Genomic DNA, 22286 nt, shown 5'->3' with positions numbered 1-22286 from the left:
TGGCTTTGAGAAATAATTGTGGCGTCTTATTGCATCTGTGTCACCTGCTGCCAGTTGCGAAAACGGCGGAGCCGCTCGGCTATTAAAAATGCCGGCAGCGCTTAAAAGCATAATGAAGCCAATCAAGACGGTGAAAACGCACGTCCAACTGGTCCAAACAGCTTCCCAGTGGATGCACCGGCAGGCAGCTCGCCGAGGAGAGGCAGATTGGTTGTGAGACATGGAAAACCCAAAGCAAACGAACGAGAAAAAAAAAAACGGTCCTTATCGCGGAGCTTCTCCTCAGGCTTCCACGGCGGGTGTTGGGGGCTCGAATCCCGGAGCCGGTGGGTGCGGCGGCCGCAGCGTACCTCCGCAGAGCCCGCGACGGCGCTTTAAAGGGATGGCTGTGGAGCGTGTGCCAAAGGGAAAAACCGATGGATCGGCGGCGTCTGAGCCGCTCTGAGGAGCGGGGCCTTTCATACGGGGCTTTGCCGAGGGATCCGTCAGAGCGGGGGTCTCAAACTACAAGTACCTGGGGGCCGCCAGCCGGGGGGCCTGGGGGGCCGCCAGCCGGGGTTTACACCTCACAAGAGTTAAATTTCAAATGTTGTAACTCCTAAAAATAGACATATCATTATAAGAAACTTGGTTCTATCTTATTTATTGTATTTTAAGTACAATTATGTGATAAATTAAGCATTGTGATTTGGGGGCAAGATTGACAATATATTTCAACATAAAATGGTCCGGTGGTTCAGATGAGCCTGCGGAACCTGCGGTTTGAGACCCCACATCAGACTCACCTTGGTGGCTGGCGAGTTGTTGTTTTTTAATTTCGGACCCCCGTTTGCGCCCTAAGCTCCGTCCCCTCCGAACAGAACGTTATTACCGGTAAAGCAAGCGCGGCGGGCCGATGGAGTCACCGGTTCCTGAGACCCTGTTTGGTGTCGCGCGGCGGAGGCGTCGGTGGGAGCGGCAAAGCAGCTCAGAGCTCGACCGCGTGCAGCGAGACACCAGTCACACTCCCAGGGAAGAAAGAGGCCGAACTCCAGCCTGGGAATTATCTACTCCCACATGACGGCTTCCCCCTTACGTCGTGAGGCCGCGGTAACACACACACACACACACACACACACACACAAGCACAAGCGCACGCACACACACACACACACACACACACACACACACACCTCCACTGGGGGCCGCACGCTACAGTGACATATTGTACGGTTAACCTACGGATGAGACCTTCGTAGTAAAGGTGGCCTTGGCGGATGGATCGACAGGTTCACAACACATGCTCTGCGGCAACAAACACACCGTCTAAAAGAGGCTACCGGATAATTATCGACACACAAAAGATATTTCATTAGTCTAAATGGCCTTGTTTGGTACGCCGACCTCGCCGGCGACTAAATGAAAGAGAGACACTACACCAGCGGTTCTAACTTTTGTGCGGACTCGGCTACATCCTTTGATTATACGACAGCAAACAGGGATTAAAATTCTAAAGTAGAGACAGGAGGGCAGCGTCAGAGAGAGAAGAGACCCGGGCTCCTGGAACACCACGGGGTCGTCCGAGGCCAAGGTCTAGCTACTGTATTATAACTCGTGTGGGGGGTGGGGGTACTTGTTCTGTTTTCAGGTCCGGCTCCGGCGGTGGGGTTTTCGCGGAGCCGGGGTCTCGCAGAGCCGGGGTCCGCTACTGGTAGGCGCCGAGCTGGAAGTCTTTGGGAGGCAGCTTGAGGCCCAGGGAGTTGGTTCCCAGCGGGTCCATCATGTTGCGGTAGCGCTCGCCGCGGTGCTTCATCAGGAAGGGACCCCAGTCCGGCTGCGGGGCGCAGACCAGCTTCACGCGCTGCGGGGAGGATTAGGGGGGATGAAAGCGCGGTCATATGATCCGACCCGGTGGATCTGGTAATTAGCATCGACACAGAAATCCAACTGACGAGTGGGAACATCTCATATAACACATGACAGGACTTTAACTTTAATCCACCTTGACATTATCAAATATCACAAATATATTTGACAGAATACCTCGATATTGATAACTTGACAACATTTGACTGTTGGTGCTTTCATAAGATATTTGCGCCATCATTAGTCATGTGGAAATTATTACCAAGATGGTAGGGGCATTGATAAAAACATCTAACAAACTAGGAGTCTATAAAGTGCAGAAAACTTCATGACTTTACTGTGATGCAGCCTGAAATAAAGGCTCCAATTTAGGACGGCGGCGTTAGTTGCATCAGCCTGTTTGGCATGTTTTGATGCTAGCAAGCCAAATAACTAACAAAATAAACAGGTAAGAGCAGCGTTCCACTGTGTCTACTGGAAGACATCGATATCCTCATCAATAACATCATCATCATCATCATCCATTAGTCTGAGTATTTAAGAACCTGTCTGTGACGCCTGCATGCAGCCCAAATTAATAATAAGCGACCCGCCCGCCCCTGCCTGCTAATGAGAAACGGATAAGACTATTGATTTGTTAGAGTGTGTGTGTGTGTGTGTGTGTGTGTGTGTGTGTGTGTGTGTGTGTGTGTGTGTGTGTTGGAGAGATAGCGAGGGGCTTACAAAAACACAATTACAGAATGCTTTCTCATGTTTTGGAAAGCGTTCGCGTGTGTGTGTGTGTGAGTGTGTGTGTGTGTGTGTGTGTGTGTGTGTGTGTGTGTGTGTGTGTGTGTGTGTGTGTGTGTGTGTGTGTGTGCGCGTGTGTGCGTGTGTGTGTACCTCCATGAGCGTGCCGGGTGCGAGGTACATCTTGATGAGGAACATTATTGGGATCCATATGACGGAGCAGATGACCATGAGCCAGCCCATCACCATGGACCAGCTGGGGTAGGTGTAGTCCTCATACGTCATCACCTTCCATTGGTACAGACTGAGCCCCAGGATGCCCTGCAGGGCGGAGGACAGCACACGGCGAGGGGTTGGTGTGAAAGGTGGAACTAAGAACTAAGAGCGCCAGCTTCCAATACAACGTTTGTTAAATCCATTAATGACACGTCACGTTCACCAATGACTTTGTGTAAATGTTTTCCATCAGTAACTGTCAGCGGAATAGTCTTGGAAGACAGATCTCATAAAATCATGGCTAATGAAGAAGTGCGCCGATACAAATATTTATAATACGATAAGTAATGTCATCACAGTCATCACTAATTTTATTACTAACCAAACCCAAACTCACGGACCGACTTTAACACTTAGGAACACCAAAGTGAAACCAGAGTGGACGTGCTCAACTGCAGGTCTGCGAATGGCCACTAGATGGCGCTCAAGAAAACAGCAGACTGAACGTAGGTCAATGGAAAAAGAACACAGGGCTCGAGGTTAACTTTTTCAGGGCACTTGTCCTCTGGACGAGTACATTTACCTTCCACTTGTCCAGCCTCAGAGGTCAATTGTCGGGGTAAAAATGACAATAATTAACTTTTTTCATTCTGTTTGCGAATGCAGAAATCAGACGAACAAACAGTTAAAAGCACCCAAACAGTGTCAAGATGTACATTATTACATTTGTGAGTTTTATTAAAGTGGTGATATGTAATGTTTTCACCTCGACAAATAATTGTCGTATTCATTTAGGTTGTATATAACAAAAGGCACAACATCGAGTGATACCAATGAGTGTTCAGATAAGCCCCCATGTGACCTGTTTTCGTCATTTTATTTTTCTCAACGGACGAGTATTTCAAATGCCATGTGGCTATTGTTTTTATTCGAGCCATTTTGTAGTTCTCAAGAGCTGCCTTACCTTCAGAGATAACTTATCTTTAAACAAACAGCACCCGTCACCACTCGAGGGACAAATAGGGGGCCTTTAAACCGAGTGAATCTCTCAGGGCATCGAACAGCTGTCACCTAACGCATCCAACTGCTGCCGGGACACATCTGGAACGATCTCTGTGTCTTCAGCTCCACGCCTTGACTCCCCGGGGGTTAAATCCCGGGCAACGTTTGCCTTGAACTACGGGAACCGCGGCGTCTCCGCCGCCAATCCGGCGTCCCAGTCTTGCCACAGACGGAAAACAAAAAAGCCGCGCCGAGGACCCTCCCCCACGCACAGAGGTACTGACTGGCATGACACCCTTTCAGGAGTGTCGCCAAACTCCCGAACCTTTCCGTCATTTGTCATTTTAGTTTAATTGACGGACACAACACATACTGTAACTTACATGGAAATGTCCGGTTCAAACCTCAAATTTATGTCTCTTTCACTTTTAAGTGCAAATATACCTTTCCATTATATTTATACGGTACTGCCGTTCCAAAATAAATTGCAATCACTGCAAAAAAGATTCAAAACAATCAATGGCCGATGCTCCTCACTCTGGTTGACTGGAACTCACCGTGCATCAAACCGAACTACTGGTTCTACTGAGTGACTGGTCCAGAACAGAGTCAAATCAAAACAGCGACGGCGACAGACACGCAGTGCGGACAATTTTGGAATATTGTCCTGGCTGAGCAGAGCTTGCATTCTCTAGTGTTCTCAGATGGCATCGTGCGCAGATGGCATGTTAGAATGGCTTTCCAGCCATTCTCACATGCCTCTAATCCCAAAACAGGCTGCTTTTTGTGGGAGGAGCCTCCCTCCCGAGGCCCCGAGTTCTGTGAGCCAATGGCGTTTGAGCATGGCTTCTGGGTTTTGTTGTATTTCTCTGTAAACTTTCACAGACCTTATCAGTCCACGTAAAATCTGTTTCTGAACAAATTTGAAGAGGGAAATAATCGATCCAGCTGCTGAAGCTTCACTCATATTAGATTTACGAGGCCTCATCTAAAAGTTGGTTCCGACTTTTTTTGCCGTGCTCCAGGCTGGTGGGAGACACGGACACCGCACCCCGACTCTCACCCCGACTCTCCTCCTCTCAGGAGGATTTTGTGTTTCATGTAAACGTTGTAATTAAAATAAATAAAACCAATAAAAACACACTGTCTTCATTGGTTTTGTTTGGAGAAACACAGCAGATCGCACGGCGCAGCCTTTTTATTTATTTATTTATTTATTGATTTTATTTATTTATTCGTCTGCAGTTTGATCACTGACAGTTGTTATTAATTCCGCTTTCTTTTTATAATATTTGTTATTAAATATTGATGATAAAGACAGATGCTGCTGCGTTTCACTCTGAAGCAGTGACTGGTTCACGCTGCGTCGCTCTGTGTCGCTGCTGCTTCCCCACATGTAAATGCACGTCTGCTCGTCTTCCATATTAGAGCAGTTAAGATCCACTAGCAAGCAAATAAGATGTGTATTTAGAGACGCAGACTTCTCTCAACAATCCACTGGAACTCACTTCATTCCAAAACGGATCTTCATGAAATTGAATTTGTTATAAACGTGAGAGATGGAACATGACACTGGTTACTGTTACTGGAATTAAATTCAGTTCCTGGGGGCAGAGCTAATCACGCTTTTTCATTCACTCCCTTGTTTAAAGGAAGAAGATCCTGCCTGCCTCATAATACACTTTAATTTAGTACTATTGAAAATGTTATACATTTTAAGATTCTATTGAAACATTGGACATCTTGGATGTTGTTTTCATTTAAGCCCATGGGAAAAAGTTCCCTGAAGTGTTTCACAGAAGGAATGGAAAGCAAAGTTATATTTGTCTCCCCTTTTTATTAATTTTTTTTGCTGTTCCGAAGAATGATCCGCACCGTGAATCAAAACCCTGACACGATGCGAACCGCGAGTTCTGTGATCCATTGCACCCCCAAAGGATACCCACAAAACAACTGACTGTGTTGTCTTATTTCACAGTTTGTGCAGTAGCAGGCCCCTCAGAGGCACAAATGTACGCGCACAAGCACCGAATTTCTCACAATAGGTCCATTTCCATCTCGAGCCCTGAGAGACACTTCTCACCAGAACCACACAATCAATGTCCCACAGGACTTCAGGGTCTCAGTATGTACGTTTACTTCTTCTAATGCGTCTGGGCTGTGATTTTGAAATTATTCCTGCATAAAGGAGATAATTTAGGCTTAAAGGTGCGTGCATCTTAAGGTGGGCGTGTCTCTAACTTCCTCCGACAAGGTCTGGTGGTTTCAGTAGCTCTGCCCCCGACGCACCACTGCCCAAACCTATGAACCAACTCCACAATCTCTGGCCCATTCCTGCCAAGATGGCGGCGGGCGTAAAGCCAAGCGCGAGGCTTCAAATTGCCACTTCAAGAAGCCACAGGGGGCGTCCCGGAGGCTACAGGCATGTTTTAAACAGTCTGTGTCGGACGTGTGCTGCGCACTTACAACCGGTCGCCGACTTCATTGACTAACTGATGAATCTGTATCATTAATAGCTTTGTTTGGTACATGACACCACGCTGACAAGCAGACTTAGACTTTCAGAATACACAAACAACTTGGCGCTCGGTGACAGGGCACGCAAATTGAGAGCAAGGCATCGTTTTTCCATTTCTGAGCAAGTGGAACAATTTTTACCTTGTTCCCTCTGTGTGGAAAATCGATGAACTTGAAAAACAGCAAATAGCAAGGGCAACATTTAAAGGTGTGCGCGTGCGTGTGTGTGTGGGGGGGGGGGGGGTGCGTGCGTGTGCGTGTGCGCGTGTGTGTGTGTGTGTGTGTGTGTCCACACATGTTTGAGGGTGTGTGGTACAGAACGCGCCAATGTGTCTGAGTGAACCTATTTCTGGTGTATCTCGTCATCAGTGTGTTCTGTGTGTGTGTGTGTGTGTGTGTGTGTGTGTGTGTGTGTGTGTGTGTGTGTGTGTGTGTGTGTGTGTGTGTGTGTGTGCGTGCGACAGACAAACACACCGTCAGGATGGTTGGAGTCACAAAGGCCCAGCAGACTCTCCAGAAACGGTTTGGCTGGAAACCAATCATCATTTCAATGTCTTCACAAAACCTCTGCAGACCTGGAGGGGAGGAGAAAGGGAAGGAGGCGTGAGAGAGAGAGAGAGAGAGAGAGAAGCCAAACGGTGGCGCAGGACGCTTTCGGGGTCCAATGACAGAGAGGAATCCACGAATCCTGCACAGAATATGTGGGAAACAGAGAGGGGAAAGAGGACGGGGCACGGAGGGAGGGAGAGACAGACAGACGGGGGCACGGAGGGAGGGAGAGACAGACAGACGGGGGCACGGAGGGAGGGGCCGATGACGGCTTCGTTCCTCTACATTCACTGATAACTGTAAGTGACGTGAGTCTTGAATACACAGTTGTTTCAATCTGTCACCTGAGCTGAAGCCTCAACAAATTGGAGCTGCTGCGCCAGCTTAACAGCCTGATGGCGCTTTAATGAGGTAGCTGCGGGACAACAGCGCCACCTGGTGGCCAGGACGTGAACAGGCCAAATGACACAATCCCAGACTTGTAAAATGAGCATCCGGGTACCTTTAAAGTGGGTCCTCCAGAGCCCATTCAGACCTGATATTTGATATAATTTGATTTGACCCTGGGAAATTCTGCTCGCTGTGGGTCCGCGAAGATTCAGTGGGTATCTGCAAACACTCTTTTTTTCCATCTTGTATCAAGGTTGTGCCTGAGAGCTTGGTTGGGATATCGAGTGCACTTTGGACGGATTTGTTAGACCAAATAGGGAAGCCATTGCTGAAGTTGACTCAAATTTCTCTCAGGAACACAAACCATCTCCAGTGTATCTCAATTTGGCCAATTCACTGTTTCTCACATGCACACACGATGCCGCGTGTGGTGAGTACAGTAGGAAGGCCTGACTTACACTTACGCAGACAACAAAGGGGGTGATCCTCAAGGCGTCTGAGATATGTCCTCACCCGTGTTTACGGCTGATGCTGAAGCCTGATACCTGATGCCTGGTCTGATCGGGTCCTTTTTAATACTAAAATGTTCCCGGTTATTGCTTCACAGGCTATATAATATGATACAGAGTTAAAATCAGGACCAACACACGGATACTCACCGTAGAGGTAGGACACACCCACCAGCTCGAAGATGGCAATGATGACTAGCGAGTAGGACGCGGCAAAGGTGTCGACCAGCTGCAGCATGTACATCCCACTCTGTTCACACACACGCGTGAAAGAGCGTGCGCAGACAGACAGACAGACAGACAGACAGACAGACAGACAGACAGACACACACACACACACACACACACACACACACACACACACACACACACACACACACACAATTCATTATCGATGTCATATTATCATTAGACAGACCACAGTTCTGTGATCCAACTGTCAGGTGGTTCTCAAGTGTCAAAGCTCATTTTGGAGGTTTCCCTTGGAAGTTTTCGGAGCGTCCCCTAAAAGAAGTCCAGCCCTGTTCTGCCTCCTTACGCAGAGATGTGTAGCTTCATTCCAGGGGGAGACAGATGGTTCAGAGACGCTGACTTGTCCCCGCACCGCGTCACAACGTGGGAATCAGACTAAACTGATCAAATGGGGTGGCAAACTCAGAACTGTTTTCCTGGGGAATTATAGTGTCTTTTTGTAGGGATGTATGAGATAATGTGACTGTGTGTGTGTGTGTGTGTGTGTGTGTGTGTGTGTGTGTACACCTCTGTGATCATGGGGAATCCCAGGACGAAGAAGCACAGGCAGCAGACCAGGGTGAAGACCGGCTTGTGTTTCCTCAGGTATTTGGGGAACTCATCGGACACCGACGTCACAATGGTCTCGATGGTGGCAAACTGGGAGACAAAGATGGAGGTAGAGGGTGAGTTTGTTGTTGAGTATCAGACTTACTCACAGACTTTGCAAAGCTGTTATTTACACCGATCAGCCATAACATTAAAACCAGTGACAGATGAAGTGAATAACATTGATCAGCTGGTTCCAACGGCACCTGTCAAGGGGTGGGATATATTATTATTATATATATACTGTTATATATTATTATTATATTTGGGATATATTAGGCAGCAAGTGAACTGTCAGTTGTTGAAGTTGATGTGTTGAAGCAGCGTAAGGATCTGAGCCACTTTGACAAGAAGCACATTGTGATGCTGGACGATTGGGTCAGAGCATCTGCAAAACCACAGGTCTTGTGGGCTGTTCCCAGTACGCAGTGGTTACTACCCACCAAAAGTGCTCCAAGGAAGGACGACCGGTGAACAGGTGACAGGGTCATGGGGTCCAGGGCTCATTGATTCAAGGTGGGAGTGAAGTCTAGCCCGTCTGGTTCAATCCCTCAGAAGAACTACTGAAGCACAAAGTGGTGAAAAGGTGAATGTTGCTATGATAGAAAGGTGTAGAACACACAGTGCATGGCAGCTTGCTGCGTATGGGAGTGGTCACAGTGTCCATGCTGACCCCTGTCCACCACCCAAAGCACCTACAATGGACACGTGAACATCAGAACTGGACCATGGAGCAATGGAGGAAGGTGGCCCGGTCTGATGAATCACCTTTTCTTCTACATCATGTGGATGGGCAGGGTCTGATCCCATGGAGCATCTGTGGGATGTGCTGGAACAACAAGCCTGATCCATGGGGGCCACCTCACAACCTCCGGGCCTTAAAGGATCTGCTGCTAACGTCTTGGTGCCCTTTGTACAATAAACCTGGATCACTGTACATCTGTGGAGCAAACCCCTGTACAGTTTATTTGCCCACTGAACCCTGCATATAATTACTCCCTGTTAGACACAGTACTCTCTTGTTACTGTACATACATATATAGTACATATTACACTACAAATACTGAACATATTTTGTGTTTCATATCTTTCTTTCTTGTGTATATATATTTTTTATTGAGATTATTATTATTTATTTCTCGGTGCTTTTTTGTCCAGTCTTTGGATGACAGCGTGTGACAAATAAAGATCGCTGAATCCTGAAATACAAAATTTGATTAAAAAAAACAACTACTGCATGAAAATCAAATTAAATTATAAATGTTGCCTCCAAGACTGAGATTCCATGGATATTCAAGTAGGATGTGTAGTACTATGCACGGATGCATTCCTCTTCAAAGATCAGAATCCATTATAAGTCACTGCTGAAATTTTAAAATATGTGCAAATTATAACATCTATATAATAAGAACTTACAAAGCCGCACGTAAACGAAAACGCAAACGAAAACTGTGTTTCAAATGGAAATTGTAAATAATATGAAGAATCATTTAAAAATGATGATAGCTTTTTTTTTGTACCAGCCCTCGGGCACAGAGTCATCTCTTCATCTCATCTCTCTCTCATCCTCAGTTTCTCCAGAAGTCATATCTTCTCATGGTTCTGGGGCTTATGAACCCAACACGGCTCCACCGAGCCGCCTCCTGCTGCACACCTGGGCTCAGGTGGCTCGGGCGGGGGGCGTGGGGAGCACCTGAGGGTTTCCACTTTGTGCTTTGAAATGTTTGCCCCGAGGTTTTTCTTTTTACCTTGAGGGGCGTTGGAGGTCGCCAGCGCTTCAGGTCCCTGAGATTAAAGTGTTTCCTGAGATGTGATGAGTGACCGAGCCGCTGCTGGGGTGTGCAGCTGGACGCACGGTAACACGACGAGAACGGGAAGTGAGGCTGCGGGACGCGGCGCCGGTTCCCTCCACACGTTTGTCTGCTTCATGTGGGAATCGGCACATTCTGCCCCGCTGCCCGTCTGTTCGCTTTATCCCTTTCACTTGCAATATTTATCAGTATCGTGGTACAAGACCAGATGTTGACGAGGATTTTATATATCGCAATGAAGTGATATGGTTAAATGCTGTCTCTAAAGAGCATTACAGTAAAATAATGCTTCTAATCGTTCCAATCAATGCCTCTAACTGATTGGTCATAATATCTCTCCCTCTCCCTCTCCCTCTCTCTCATAATGAGTGGGCAGCTACAGATAAGTGACATCATCAGGCAGCTCAAAGCCGTGAAAATGAACTTCACTAGAACGGTAAACAAAGGATAAAGGGACATTCGACCGTTTCAGCGGAATCAGAGACACATTGTTTGCTTAGAACTTCAGCTCTCACAGAGGAAACATAATGTAAATGGTTTAAAGTCAGTACAAACAGAAACGTTTCCATAGAAAACACCTTTAATGTGTTTACACAAATACAGCTAAACACACACACACTGACACCGACACACACACACACACACACACACACACACACACACACACACAGCGACACACACACACACACACACACACACACACACACACACACACACACACACACACACACAAATTAGAAGCTGTTACCATGGTACACAAATACAGCTAAACACACCGACACACACACACACACACACACACACACACACACACACACACACACACACACACACACACACATGCGCACGCGCACATAAATTAGAAGCCGTTACCATGGTATCCAGGCCCAGAGTCAGAAGCATGAGGAAGAAGATGATGGCCCAGAAAGGAGAGAGGGGGAGTCTGGTCAGAGCCTCCGGGTACACAACGAATGCTATGCCTGGACCTGCACACACAGGGACGCACGCACGCACGCACGCACGCACGCACGCACGCACGCACGCACGCACGCACGCACGCACGCACACACACACACACACACACACACAGGTTCAGGATAACCACATGTTGGATAAAATCAACTCGCAGTGCATGAACCTTGGTTCTAGCTGACAACGTAGCCCAGACATTCTCAACCTTTGGCTAAAATGATGCTCTATATAATACTAAATACAGTTATTTCTATATAATCCATATCCAGCTGCCTCTATGTTCTATCATATAATAAAAGGAGCTGATGAGATACTCACATGAAACAGTTTCCTAATATGCAATGTGGAATATCTGTACGTTGACCAGTAATACACTGTTAGTGCTGAAAGTCTCATAAAGGTTCTTATTTAGTCGTCTAAAATGCTGCTTATGGAGCTAAATGTGAATTGAAATAAATAACATGAGTGATACTGGCAGGGAACAAACACGGGGCTCTGAGGGTGCACGGCGTCTTACCTTCGTCTGCCACCTTCTCTATTGGCACCTTCAGTTCATGCGCCATGAAACCAATGACAGAGAAGATGACAAACCCTGCAAATATACTGGTGGCACTGTTCGTACACGTCACTATAATAGTATCCCTAAAAAAAGAGAGAACACACAGAAGCACATTCACTTTAGTGATTTAGTCACACAGCGAAGAACTGGAACGACCATCTAGTGACAAATCATGGTTTTAAAAAAGCTTTTTATGGCAAGTATACAAAAAATCTAAACATCTTATGTAAAGTTGGTACTCCTCGAGGTCAAGTAACACTTGATTCACACAAATGTTTGTTATGCATGGAAAAAATACACAATGGACATAATTAATGGATGCTATGGTTGAATTAGAGTAAAGCTGTTTGTTTTTTGACCGAACATTTCCAGAAGAGTGGTAAGAAACAACCGTCTTTTGCACTGTGGACACAAAGGCCATGTGTGCACTGGTTAACAGTGCATTTAGTTTAGTTCAAGTCTTTAAAATAAATTGAGTAAAAACGATTAATCGCTAGAAATCCATATTCATGGAAGTTACTAAAAAAAAGTGCTACCGTCAGCCAAATTCAGCACTGATTCATGACTGGGTGGTGTCAAGTTATATATCAATTTTGATTGCTATCATCAAGAAATTGTGCATTTACAATCTATTAATCACCCAGGTGATTAATAGATAAAGTAGGTATGTTTATAAGGGAGGTTTTAAGGCCACAGAATAGACTATGCATGCTTTAAAGCTCTTTCTTTCTGCTCATTTATGCAAAAATATAGACAGAAAGGGAGGAATTCGCTCCACCGACACCTTCTGCAAAACATCAGTATATTAGTTATTGACATTCCAAGCAAACATTAGAGAGCGACAGGAAAATAAAACACTTCTGTGTCAATGTTTGACGGAGTAATAATCGACCTTTTGTGCGTTTACCTGTAGCAGTTGTTGTGGAACTTGTTGTAGGAGGAGAGAGTGATGAGGCCTCCCCAGCCGGCGGACAGAGAGAAGAAAATCTGTGTGGCAGCGTCCTTCCACACCTGAAAATCAACCAAATAAAATCAACCAAATGAAATGATCACAGACATTAATACATATCACAGGCCTTTTAAAACCGCTAGGTACTGCAACTGAGGCGGGATTCTTCTCTTTGTGTGTTCTTAGCCGTCCTGAATGATTATTTTTGACTAATAGTCGGTTACAGCCCTGTTCATGTTTCAGCAGAACGCACCTTTTTTAAATTGCTGTTAGCCCTAACGCAAAAAACATGTTTTTTTTATGAATGTAGGTTTAGATTATACTGCCAATACTGGTGGTGACCGTAATAAAAAAATGCAAAGGAATATTAAAATTCAATATTTTTCTTTGCAAAATATTGATTGGAGGAGCTCTACACTGCTAAGAATACAGAATGAGAATATATTATTTTTGTGATTCAATATGGGATTTTTTTTTTTTTTATATAAAATAATAATTAAATCATATGCTGTATTAGATACATACGATAATATAAACACAAACATTTTCAATACCTTGGCGTCGTTGAGCTTCTCCCACTTGGGAGTGATGAAGTACAGGATCCCGTCTCCAGCTCCGGGCAGAGTGATGCCCCTGATGAGCAGGATGACCAGCACCACGTAGGGGAAGGTGGCGGTGAAATACACCACCTGACCAGGAGAAGAGGAGGAGAGGAGGAGGAGGAGGAGGGGGAGGAGGAGGAGGAGGAGAGGAGGAAGAGGAGGAAGGAGAGCAGGAGGAGAGGAGGAAGAGGGGGGTTGGAGGAGGAGGAGGAGGAGGAAGAGGAGGAGGGGAGTTGGGGAGGGGCAGAGGAGGAGGAGGGGGTAAGATGAAACAGGAGGAGGAGGAGAAGGATGAGGAGGAGCAGGAGAGGAGAAAGAGGAACAAAGGAAGAGGAGGAGGGAGACAGGAGGTGGAGGAGAAGGAGGTCGAAGAAGAGGAGAGGAGGAGGCCAAGGAGGAGGATGAGAGGAGGAAGAGGAGCAGAGGAAGAGGAGCAGGGGGAGAGGAGGTGGAGAAGGAGGAAGAGGGAGAAAGGAAGAGAGAGGGGAAAAGGACGAAGAGGAGAAGAGGAGAGAAGGAGGAGAGGAGGCAGAGGAGCAGCGGAAGGGGAGGAGGGGAGAAGAAGTGAAGGATGAGGAGGAGGAGGAGGTGGAGGAGGAGGAGGGGAAGTCTGTCAAGAGTCGTTTGTGTCTGCGTTGGTGGATTACACTACAGGTCCCAGGTTTTATCCATCGCCTCCATCTTTCGATCGACTGACGTGTTGGTGTTTGAGTCAAACACGACAAAAATATATTTTACGTCTTACTACATCAAGGTGAATTTAGTTTGACTTTTTTTTTTAAAGTTGAGGACCCTCCCACCTGCTCACAGGTTTGTTTTGCTCTATCAGCAGACACTGCAGTTACAGTAGAGCATCTGTACCTCTAGGGGGCAGCACCGCACAGGAAATATATCAAGAGGAAAAATAAGAAAAACATTCCCAGCGACTCAAGTGAACAGGAACAAAGTACAGTTCACAGTAAGAAAGAGAGCAAGAAAAAAAGATAAAAAGAGAAAGAAAGAAAGAAAAAGATAAAAGAAAAAGAAAGAAAGTTGAGGGGAAAACAAAGTGGAGTGAAATCTAAACCTGGACGTTATTCGCGAATGGAATTCTTGGAAGTGCAGCGTATTCCACCAACACAGCCCGAGATCCGCTTCAGTTCATACAAACTGAACAGAAGAAGGTAAACCCTCCAGAAGAAGGTAACCCCTCCAGAAGAAGGTAACCCCTCCAGAAGAATGTAACCCCTTCAGAAGAATGTAACCCCTCCAGAAGAAGGTAACCCCTCCAGAAGAAGGTAACCCCTCCAGAAGAAGGTAACCCCTCCAGAAGAAGGTAAACCCTCCAGAAGAAGGTAACCCCTCCAGAAGAAGGTAACCCCTCCAGAAGAAGGTAACTCCTCCAGAAGAATGTAACCCCTCCAGAAGAAGGTAACCCCTCCAGAAGAAGGTAACCCCTCCAGAAGAAGGTAACCCCTCCAGAAGAAGGTAAACCCTCCAGAAGAAGGTAACCCCTCCAGAAGAAGGTAACCCCTCCAGAAGAAGGTGAACCCTCCAGAAGAAGGTAACCCCTCCAGAAGAAGGTAACCCCTCCAGAAGAAGGTAACTCCTCCAGAAGAAGGTAAACCCTCCAGAAGAAGGTGAACCCTCCAGAAGAAGGTAACCCCTCCAGAAGAAGGTAACTCCTCCAGAAGAAGGTAAACCCTCCAGAAGAAGGTGAACCCTCCAGAAGAAGGTAACCCCTCCAGAAGAAGGTGAACCCTCCAGAAGAAGGTAACTCCTCCAGAAGAAGGTGAACCCTCCAGAAGAAGGTAACTCCTCCAGAAGAAGGTAACCCCTCCAGAAGAAGGTGAACCCTCCAGAAGAAGGTAACCCCTCCAGAAGAAGGTAACCCCTCCAGAAGAAGGTAACCCCTCCAGAAGAATGTAACCCCTCCAGAAGAAGGTAACCCCTCCAGAAGAAGGTAACCCCTCCAGAAGAAGGTAACCCCTCCAGAAGAATGTAACTCCTCCAGAAGAAGGTAACCCCTCCAGAAGAAGGTAACCCCTCCAGAAGAAGGTAACCCCTCCAGAAGAAGGTAACCCCTCCAGAAGAAGGTGAACCCTCCAGAAGAAGGTAAACCCTCCAGAAGAAGGTAAACCCTCCAGAAGAAGGTAACTCCTCCAGAAGAATGTAACCCCTCCAGAAGAAAACTTCACCATTTCAGCCGCAGTGTTTTAATATTTACATTTGTCCTTCACAGTTTCCGCTGTGACGGACGACGTCAAACTCGTCGCAAGTTCAAAAAGGTGGAAGCTGTTTGCCGGTGCTGCCCCCTGTGGCCACGACTGGAATTGCAACCAATTCCATTTGCACGAGGACGTGCGTCGGCATTAAATTGGCTGCAATACAAGCCACGGCCACAGGGGGCAGCACTGCGCGAGCGGGCGGTAGTAATTGGCTGAGGTTCAATTTCTTCCACAACTTTTGACACTCATCACCCATTACCACATGAACCCATAAAGGACAAATGTACGTAAGCATCAAATTGTTGTGGTTGAAGTGACGAATGCTTTATAGTGAACTTTTTGTCCAGTTTGTGAATCACATGGTGTCACACGGGGTGATGGGGCACCTTTCCTGAAGACTTGATGCCTTTGGCCAAGGAGGCGTAGACAATGAACCAGGCCAGGAGGAGGCAGCCGGCCAGCGCCCAGCGGATGTCCCCGGGATACTCGATCCCTTTGGAGATGTGCAGGACATTGTACCTGTGGATAGGAGTGGGTGAGTGGAGGCGGAATCAAGTATTAAGAGGTACAGGTGGACAATCCGCGTTCAGAAAGTAAAACTCCACTCCCCGTACTGTCATAGTGTCAAGTTATATCTATTGTGTTTAAAGCTCACTTTTTCAGTGCTTGTGCACATACATTTGGGTCTCTGATGGAACTACGAGCACAAACTGGTAAATCAGACAACGCAGTCAGTTTTTTTTTGAGCTGCCTATTTCCAAAAAACATGTCCTGAAACAACCCGTTCGGATTTGCAGCCAACCCCTACGTCACGTTGGGTTTCAGTAGAATTAGAACCGCACCCATCTGAGTAACAGAGTAACAGCCATGGCTGGAGTGTGACCGATGTATGTGTTTAACAGATGTATTTAGCACGGCAACCAAAGCCGCAACAAACCTTTAAAGAAGGCTTTGTAGATCTACTATGAGTTAAGAGTCGCTTGCTGCTGCGGTCAGGCAAGCGACTCCGCAGTCACGCAGCGAGAACAGAGAGACTGAGACGGATTTTTTTCCCACAAGCCATTAGAAGTGTCAATGCTGACCTCACCAGGGGTCCTCACTGAGCCATACACATAGGCTCCACTACCTACTGTACTGTATGTAGCATACTGTACTGCCTACTGTGTCACTGTCTTGGGTTGTTCGGTGTTATCGTATTGCTGCGTCGTACTGTTGTATACTGTGCTGTATATCTCACATACACTACCTCACTTTATTCACATGCCACTTTAATGCACATATCTGTATATACGTAATTAGCCTAGATTCAAGATTCAAGATTCAAGATTCAAGATTTTTATTTGTCACATACATATACATACTTCCATACATATATGCAGTGAAATGTAATCCTATCCCATATACGTACATAAGCCTATTCCCTTTATCTATTCTGTACGCCCACCCTGCATTACCCTAGTTCTTATTTTATTTTATCTTATTCTATATATTTTATTTTATTCTATAGTATTCGACTTACTGCATTGCGTTTTAGGACTCAGTTAGTTGGTCAAGTAGAAATTCTTAGGTAGCTACTGTGTTCAGTGTAGAGTATTGTAGTGTATTGTGTGTAATCACCGGGTGCGTTGCATTGACATTTCACTGCATATATGTATGAAAGTATGTATTTGATGAATAAACCAAGAGGTTTATTCATCAAATACATAATAAATTATTTCTCGCCTCAAATTTGTTCAGAAACAGATTTTGACGGACTGATAATGTTAATTCAGTGAAGGTTTGCGGAATAAATACAACAGAACTCAGAGTAAAGATCAAACCCCATTGGTTCACAGAGCTAGAGGCCTCAGGAGGGTGGCTACACCCACAAAAAAAACAAAACCTGCCCGTTTTGGAACAGGGTGGGTTAGAGGCATGTTAGAATGGCTAGAATGCATGATCTGAGTGGTATTTTCAGCAAAACAAAACTTCAAAAACATGTTTAAGGGACCTCAGAGACCTATTTGAACTTGTTAAAAAGGAGCATGAGAGGTCCTCTTCAAACTAGAGTAGAGGAAATTGATGAACAATCAAGAACAAACAGGAGGCCTGCACTTACTTGAAGTACTCCTCGCTGGGGCTGACATATGTCTTGTTGCCGTCCAGAGTCATGTTGAGCAGTTTGCTCAGGTTTCCAACAGCGTGAGCCGACAGACAGAAGGTGGAGTCCTTGATGGAGGTGATGTTTCCATCACGAAAGATGCACGTTTCTGTTCCAATCAGAAAGCAACATACCTAAACTCAAGGGTGCAGATACCAGGTGGGGATGGAAGGGGGGGGGGTGCATCTTTGTTTGCTTTTTAATTTAAACGATAGACTGTTATGTATTTTGGATGCAGGATGTTGGGAGACATCTGATTACCGAAATAAAAAATACTAATGGCGCAGTGGCTCGACTGAAAGTCCTGAGAGATGTGTCTAATGTAAGAGCCCAGCAAAGAAACGGACGTCACAGCAACCGACCAAACTCATACAACTTACATCCATCGGTTTAAAACATGAATGACATTTGGGTATTGCATGATAACATTTTTGTGGTACTTTACAATAACAGTTGCTAAAGTGTGTTTTAAAGACGGGACGAAATCCGAGACAGAATCCCAAAGTGTACCTAAAAGAAGGATCATAATAGAGGGCTGAGACAGGGAGAGGTGGAGAGATGGGGCTGCGATACCCAGCCTGGCCGGCAGGGGGCTCTCTGTGCACTGCGGTACTGCGCCACATACAGTAAATTTGTCAAGCAAGCAGTTTTTGTGCTGATTTCACAGAAAACAAAAAGGACATATTGCTCGATCTAAATACAATTTCACTTTTTTTTTCTCATACAATGGTTTGTCCGGCGACACCGGTAGAGCAACATTTAATAACACACAAACATTGTCGTTGTTTTTCCCCTCGCAGGCCCACTTGAAATTTAACATTTTTAAACTATTCGGATGCGCGGTAACACCTGACAGAGAAAGAAACTCTGGTGTGGTTTTTACCAACTCACAGTATCACACTATGAACGAAATAATTAAAAATAGTGGCTCTTGATAAAGTGCAGTAATCCAGTTTTAAAGGTTGCAGATCACAGTTGGTTGGCCTTGAAATAAATACAGTGTATGTATGTGTGTGTGTGTGTGTGTGTGTGTGTGTGTGTGTGTGTGTATATATAAATATATATACATATTAAAGCGGAACCAATTGAAGAAGAGCAGTTTAAATGTTATATTTCGTTCGTGCATGAGATTAGAGGCACATTGGGCTCAGCACCGCATAGATCCGGGGCCAGAATGCATTTTACTGCAGGTTTGCAAGATTCTTCAGCTGTGGAAGGCATGACGCACTGCGCAATGTGGAGAGGCGCTTTTAGGTGCCTGCGCGCGCGTGAGCGCGCGCGCGCGCGTGTGCGAGAGTGTGTGTGTGTGTGTGTGTGTGTGTGTGTGTGTGTGTGTGTGTGTGTGTGTGCGTGTGTCTTACCTAGCAGCAGCATGTCTTTGTCCTTACATTCCACCGTGTTCCATTCATTCCTACAGTGAGCCCATGGCAGTGAGCCCTTCAACGAAGCGAATAGGTAGTACAGTGTCCAGCACATTATAATATTATAGTATATGGCTATCAAGACAGATATTATCAACATGGCAATCCCGCAACCTAAAATAAATAAACGAGACGAAATATATAAATTACTCTTAAGGAAGTCGAGCTGGGTTGTAAAGAAATGGCATTAATTTGGTGGTAACGTGTTGTTCCGGAGGGATGAGCCGGGTTTACCTTGCAGAGCCGGGATGGCTTTCCACACTGACACCGGGCCCTGGCTGGCAAACTGGCCCAGAGAAACTTCCAAAAGGAAGATTGGGATCCCAGCAATGCCCAGCATAGTCAGATAGGGAATTAAAAAAGCACCTGCAGGGGGGACGAGAGGAACGGGCTTGGCGGATATTCAACAGCCACCGCCACCGCTGCGGTGAGACCGCACAAACAGCTGCAAACAAACTCCAGTTATTCTTGTGGTTTTATGAAGGAAGGTTTCGCCGGAGGACTTTGGTTATTTTGATACAATAAAAATGACCCTTTTATGTCACAATATTCGTAAAAACATGCGCTTTGCTTTACGACGGAATTGTTCAATACACGATAAGCGAATAAATCAACAAAAACTCAAATGTGTAAAAAAAAATGTGCAAAAATTACAAAAATAACCGTAACAACAATAATAATACATATTACAATGATAATAAAAATAATAACGATTATAACAATAATAATGATGATAATACCGCTAATAGTAATAATAAAATGACAATACTACTAATAATAATCACAATAATAATAATCACAGTTATAATAATAATAATAATAATAATAATAATAATACACTTGTCATCGAATGAGAAACATTTAGGTGTAAAAAACGGAATAAAATAGAGGCGATAATAGAACGTAAGGCCTCTTCAAATAGAAAAAAATCCTGTTTGCCCTTTAAGTAAAGGACGAAGAATCCGTGGTGCCTAGAATAACTTGTACTGACTGAAGTAGCCTATTTGTATTTATTTGAAAAGCATTCGGGATTTTTAATCTCACTTTAAATCGGCCTGTATATTAAAAAGAGGACAAAACACGGAGGGTAAAGGATGGGCATGGGACACGTTTTCAGTCGTTTAAAATCTTTATCTCGCACCAAGTGGTCGATTCCAGGACTTGATGTTCTTGTAATATTTTCTTTTTTGGGGGGAGTTTTGTAAACTTTTTTCTTACCTCCACCGTTCTGGAAGGCGAGGTACGGAAACCTCCAGACGTTCCCCAGTCCCACGGCATATCCCACCATGGACAGGATGAAATCCAGTTTATTGGACCAGTTCCCTCTGGCCTTGTTCTCATCTCCCCCATCGTCATCATCATCATCATCATCCTCACCCTGAGGAGACACGAGCCGTTTCACTCGGAACCACATTTTGGGAGAAACCGAACCTTAAATGCGCGCGCTCACAACTCATTGCATCTTTGTGTTTTTTTTTTATCATTCATTTACTATTTATTCAAACGGAACAAATGGCGCAGAAAGGTGATAATAACGATAATAACTTGGTTTTTGAGGGTAAAAGAAAAATCGAATGAATTCATTCAAACCATTTTTCCGCCCGACCCTCGGCGTCTCCGGGACGCGCGCGCCCGGGGGGGTCTCGGGCGGGCGCGCGCTTACCGGCGGAACTCACCGGGTCGGCGCGCGCGCAAGAGGGGGAAAGCCCCTCACGCGCAACGCGAGGCTCGCGACAACGGGAAGAATCCGCCGCCACGTTACCACGAGGGGAGCACGTCCGGTCCCCCGGTATTTTAGTTCAACGTTCATGGCCTTTAACAGTCACACACAGCAGGGCGCCTTTAACAGTTTTTTTAAAATGTATTTTTAATGTATAATAATAATAATAAACAAATAAATATAAACACATATCCAGCTGAAATTCATGCTTTCGGGTATGATTCATGTTCTCAATTCAATGAGAGGTTTTGTTTTGTTGATTTTCATATTTAAATTAAATGGATTTGGCTCAGACCCCCTCACCGTGTGCACCCTCACCGTGCACCCTGCGCGCACCCTCACCGAGTGCACCCACCGGGCACCCACCCGTGCACCCATCTCTAACGGAGCTGTGGGAACTTTACCTCCCGAAGTCACCGCACCTTTGCAGAAAGGAGGCGATGCCACACGTCACACCTCAACCCTTTCTCAGATAAAATAACAAACTATTCCTCCTGGGGGGGAATTTCCTGCAATATTTTCTTTCAAGTCATCTTTCTTTTTCACAGAGAGAAGACACCACCCCGTCCCCACCGGCCCCTGCCCCGGCTCCTCACAGGCCACGCACGGTTCCTTTACGCGCACTTACCGCCGCCTGCACCGCGCCGGGCTGCACCGACGTGTTCCCATCCGTCCCCAGTACGATGGTGGTCTGGCTCATGGCGGTCCAGTTTCCCGGGGCGTTGTTCTGCTCCGTGCCGGACTTCGGCAGCGGGTCTCCGTCCTGGACCGACGCGCCGCGGCCCGCCGCCCCCGTCTGGGCTCCGGCCGAGCCGCTCGAGTCCTTGCGGAAGGCCGAGTTCGCCGCCACGGATCCGGGCACCGGCGGCGCCGCGTTTTTAAACGTCCCGTAGACTCTGTTGGTGTCGGGCTCCCCGGGTTTATTTTCCGGCGGACAGAAAGTTTTGTTCTCGTTGCACGGCGGCGGCTGCGGGGCCGCGTTCTCCGGTTTGCCCGCGGTGAGTCCCGCCGCTCCGCCGCTCTGCCGCAGCGGGTTGTAGCCCGCCGGAGGAGCGCTGACCGGCGGCTTGGGCATCTCCCTCTGCTCGGAGAAATCCTGGAACATGTGGGAATGGAAGATGAGCAGAATAAATCCAACACAGGGGCAACAAAAAATTAAAATAAATAATAAAAATAAAAATAAAATCAACAGATGGAGTCACAGACGGGTCGACAGCTCCGGTTTATTACCGACTGGCTGAAATATTTCTTAAAAATTGAATTATGTCGCCGGTGTATTGGAGGCTCCCGGTTCTCCTGGTTCCTGCT

At 46.2% G+C, this 22286-nt stretch overlaps 1 protein-coding gene across 2 annotated transcripts; it reads right to left on the bottom strand.

Moving 5' to 3' along the window:
- Positions 1-1684: 1684 nt before the first annotated feature.
- Positions 1685-22083, bottom strand: slc6a5 (solute carrier family 6 member 5; the record flags this gene model as incomplete). 2 transcript variants are annotated; one of them, XM_079998194.1, is made up of 15 exons in its annotated part: positions 1685-1840; positions 2728-2895; positions 6784-6884; positions 7908-8007; positions 8517-8648; positions 11282-11394; positions 11898-12022; positions 12847-12950; positions 13443-13577; positions 16084-16216; positions 17796-17946; positions 19199-19372; positions 19493-19624; positions 20477-20627; positions 21607-22083. In XM_079998194.1, 15 exons carry the CDS (start codon positions 22081-22083, stop codon positions 1685-1687), a joined length of 2352 nt encoding a protein of 783 aa, XP_079854320.1. The 2 variants fall into 2 exon arrangements, with proteins under 2 accessions (XP_079854320.1, XP_079854321.1); XM_079998195.1 differs by having other exon boundaries at positions 20477-20621.
- Positions 22084-22286: the final 203 nt, after the last annotated feature.

This window comes from Zeus faber (genome assembly GCF_960531495.2).
Source record: "Zeus faber genome assembly, chromosome: 3".
Lineage (NCBI taxonomy): Eukaryota > Metazoa > Chordata > Actinopteri > Zeiformes > Zeidae > Zeus > Zeus faber.
The sequence above is the reverse complement of the archived record's forward strand: the minus strand, read 5'-3'. Positions and strand labels throughout refer to the sequence as shown.